Raw genomic sequence first — 2,993 nt, 5'->3', positions numbered from 1 at the left:
CTGCTTCAGTCCCTCCCTCTCCCCAGTCCCGCCCACACCGTATATAAACCTCTCTCCGTAAAGTTCGCCGCTCATTCTGTTATAGCTCCCGCCTGCTCGGTGTATTTAGGCTCCTCCCCCTTTCTTTTGGTGACACGTGGGTTTGCGAACGTCACGCCATGAAGGAGTGTAACGGATCCGGTGAGCCCTCTTCGTCCGGGACAACGCTCTGATGCTGCTGACCGTGGCCGGGGTGCTGCTGGGGGCGGCTCTGGGGATGGGGCTCCGTCCGCTGAACATGTCCCCGGTACAGATCGTTCACTTCTCCTTCCCGGGAGAACTTCTCATCCGCCTGCTGAAGATGATCATCCTCCCGCTGGTGGTGTGCAGCCTGGTGTCCGGGGCCGCCTCCCTCCAGCCCTCCGCCTTGGGGCGCCTCGGAGGATGGGCGATGCTCTTCTTCCTCGTCACCACCCTGCTGGCCTCCGCCCTGGGGGTCTGCCTGGCCCTGCTCATCCGGCCCGGGGAAGGGGCCACCAACGAGCTGGAGGGGGAGGAGGTGGAGGCCAAGGAGGTGGTGGACTCCTTCCTGGACCTCATCCGGTAAGACTCCGGGGGGAGTGAGTGTCTGGGGCAGTTACTGTGAGAGGTGTGGGGGTGTTAAAGTAATTACTGAGGGGTGTGTGTGTTTGGGGTAATTACTGAGGGAGGGGGGAGTATCTGGGGTAAATACTGAGGACCCCATATGGCATGGTGGAGCCCCTCCCAGTGCCCTTCCACCTGTTGGGGTATTTGGTCAGTGGGGGGCAATTCTCCTGGGTGGGTGACAGATGTTGGGATGTCTGTGGGGCAGATATCAGGCTGTAGGTGGTAAGTCTAAGTACAGATGTTACAGCCGTGGTGCCTGTAAATGTATACAGTTGTCTTGGTTGATGTGCTCAGTGTAAGTGTGTACGGTTGGCGGTGGCGTTGCTCCGTGCGCGCTGGATAGGCTGGTGGTGGCGTTGCTCCTTGTGCGTTGGGTACGGTTGGCGGTGGCGTTGCTCTGCGTGCGTTGGGTACGGTTGGCGGTGGCGTTGCTCCGTGTGCGTTGGGTACGGTTGGCGGTGGCGTTGCTCCGCGTGCACTGGGTACGGTTGGCGGTGGCGTTGCTCCGCGTGCACTGGGTACGGTTGGCGGTGGCGTTGCTCCGCGTGCACTGGGTACGGTTGGCGGTGGCGTTGCTCCGCGTGCGTTGGGTACGGTTGGCGGTGGCGTTGCTCCGCGTGCGTTGGGTACGGTTGGCGGTGGCGTTGCTCCGCGTGCGTTGGGTACGGTTGGCGGTGGCGTTGCTCCGCGTGCGTTGGGTACGGTTGGCGGTGGCGTTGCTCCGTGTGCGTTGGGTACGGTTGGCGGTGGCGTTGCTCCGCGTGCGCTGGGTACGGTTGGCGGTGGCGTTGCTCCGTGTGCGTTGGGTACGGTTGGCGGTGGCGTTGCTCCGCGTGCACTGGGTACGGTTGGCGGTGGCGTTGCTCCGCGTGCACTGGGTACGGTTGGCGGTGGCGTTGCTCCGCGTGCACTGGGTACGGTTGGCGGTGGCGTTGCTCCGCGTGCGTTGGGTACGGTTGGCGGTGGCGTTGCTCCGCGTGCGTTGGGTACGGTTGGCGGTGGCGTTGCTCCGCGTGCGTTGGGTACGGTTGGCGGTGGCGTTGCTCCGCGTGCGTTGGGTACGGTTGGCGGTGGCGTTGCTCCGTGTGCGTTGGGTACGGTTGGCGGTGGCGTTGCTCCGCGTGCGCTGGGTACGGTTGGCGGTGGCGTTGCTCCGTGTGCGTTGGGTACGGTTGGCGGTGGCGTTGCTCCGCGTGCACTGGGTACGGTTGGCGGTGGCGTTGCTCCGCGTGCACTGGGTACGGTTGGCGGTGGCGTTGCTCCGCGTGCACTGGGTACGGTTGGCGGTGGCGTTGCTCCGCGTGCGTTGGGTACGGTTGGCGGTGGCGTTGCTCCGCGTGCGTTGGGTACGGTTGGCGGTGGCGTTGCTCCGCGTGCGTTGGGTACGGTTGGCGGTGGCGTTGCTCCGCGTGCGTTGGGTACGGTTGGCGGTGGCGTTGCTCCGTGTGCGTTGGGTACGGTTGGCGGTGGCGTTGCTCCGCGTGCGCTGGGTACGGTTGGCGGTGGCGTTGCTCCGTGTGCGTTGGGTACGGTTGGCGGTGGCGTTGCTCCGCGTGCACTGGGTACGGTTGGCGGTGGCGTTGCTCCGCGTGCACTGGGTACGGTTGGCGGTGGCGTTGCTCCGCGTGCGCTGGGTACGGTTGGCGGTGGCGTTGCTCCGCGTGCGTTGGGTACGGTTGGCGGTGGCGTTGCTCCGCGTGCGTTGGGTACGGTTGGCGGTGGCGTTGCTCCGCGTGCGTTGGGTACGGTTGGCGGTGGCGTTGCTCTGCGTGCGTTGGGTACGGTTGGCGGTGGCGTTGCTCCGCGTGCGTTGGGTACGGTTGGCGGTGGCGTTGCTCCGCGTGCACTGGGTACGGTTGGCGGTGGCGTTGCTCCGTGTGCGTTGGGTACGGTTGGCGGTGGCGTTGCTCCGTTTGCGCTGGGTACGGGTGGCGTTGCTCCGCGTGCACTGGGTACGGTTGGCGGTGGCGTTGCTCTGTGTGCGCTGGGTACGGTTGGCGGCGGCGTTGCTCCGTGTGCGCTGGGTATTATTATACGGGATTTATATAGCGCCAACAGTGTGCGCTGCGCTGTACAATATAAGGAAGAGAAGATGGTGAGGAGGGTCCTGATCCTGAGAGCTTACAATCTAAGAGGGAGGGGCCAGTGATACACGAGGGGGTCGTACAGCTGTCACCATAGTGTGCGTTCGGCTTCCTGCTCGCCGGCTGATGCAATGTTGTCTGTTGGTTGAGTGTGATCCACGTGTGTCGCGCCCCCTCCCCTCCCCCTGTGATGAGATGTGCGTCATTGTGTGCGGGATCCTCCTGCACTGTACACACAGCCCCTCCCCCCTCCGTGTCATGGAGCCAAGTCTGATTCTATTC

At 64.4% G+C, this 2,993-nt stretch overlaps 1 protein-coding gene across 1 annotated transcript in view; it reads left to right on the top strand.

Annotated features, from left to right (window-relative positions):
- The window catches only part of LOC108803237 (neutral amino acid transporter B(0)-like), a 16,064-nt gene that overhangs the window by 3,884 nt on the left and 9,187 nt on the right, over window positions 1-2,993 (top strand). Inside the window, exons 2-3 of the mRNA XM_018575075.1 lie at window positions 86-99; window positions 186-582. Of these exons, the coding sequence (XP_018430577.1) occupies window positions 86-99; window positions 186-582 (411 nt within the window). The remainder of the gene's footprint in view (window positions 1-85; window positions 100-185; window positions 583-2,993) is intronic.

Source organism: Nanorana parkeri, unplaced genomic scaffold, assembly GCF_000935625.1.
Source record: "Nanorana parkeri isolate BGI_ZX_2015 unplaced genomic scaffold, ASM93562v1 scaffold3520, whole genome shotgun sequence".
Taxonomy (NCBI): domain Eukaryota; kingdom Metazoa; phylum Chordata; class Amphibia; order Anura; family Dicroglossidae; genus Nanorana; species Nanorana parkeri.
The sequence above is the reverse complement of the archived record's forward strand: the minus strand, read 5'-3'. Positions and strand labels throughout refer to the sequence as shown.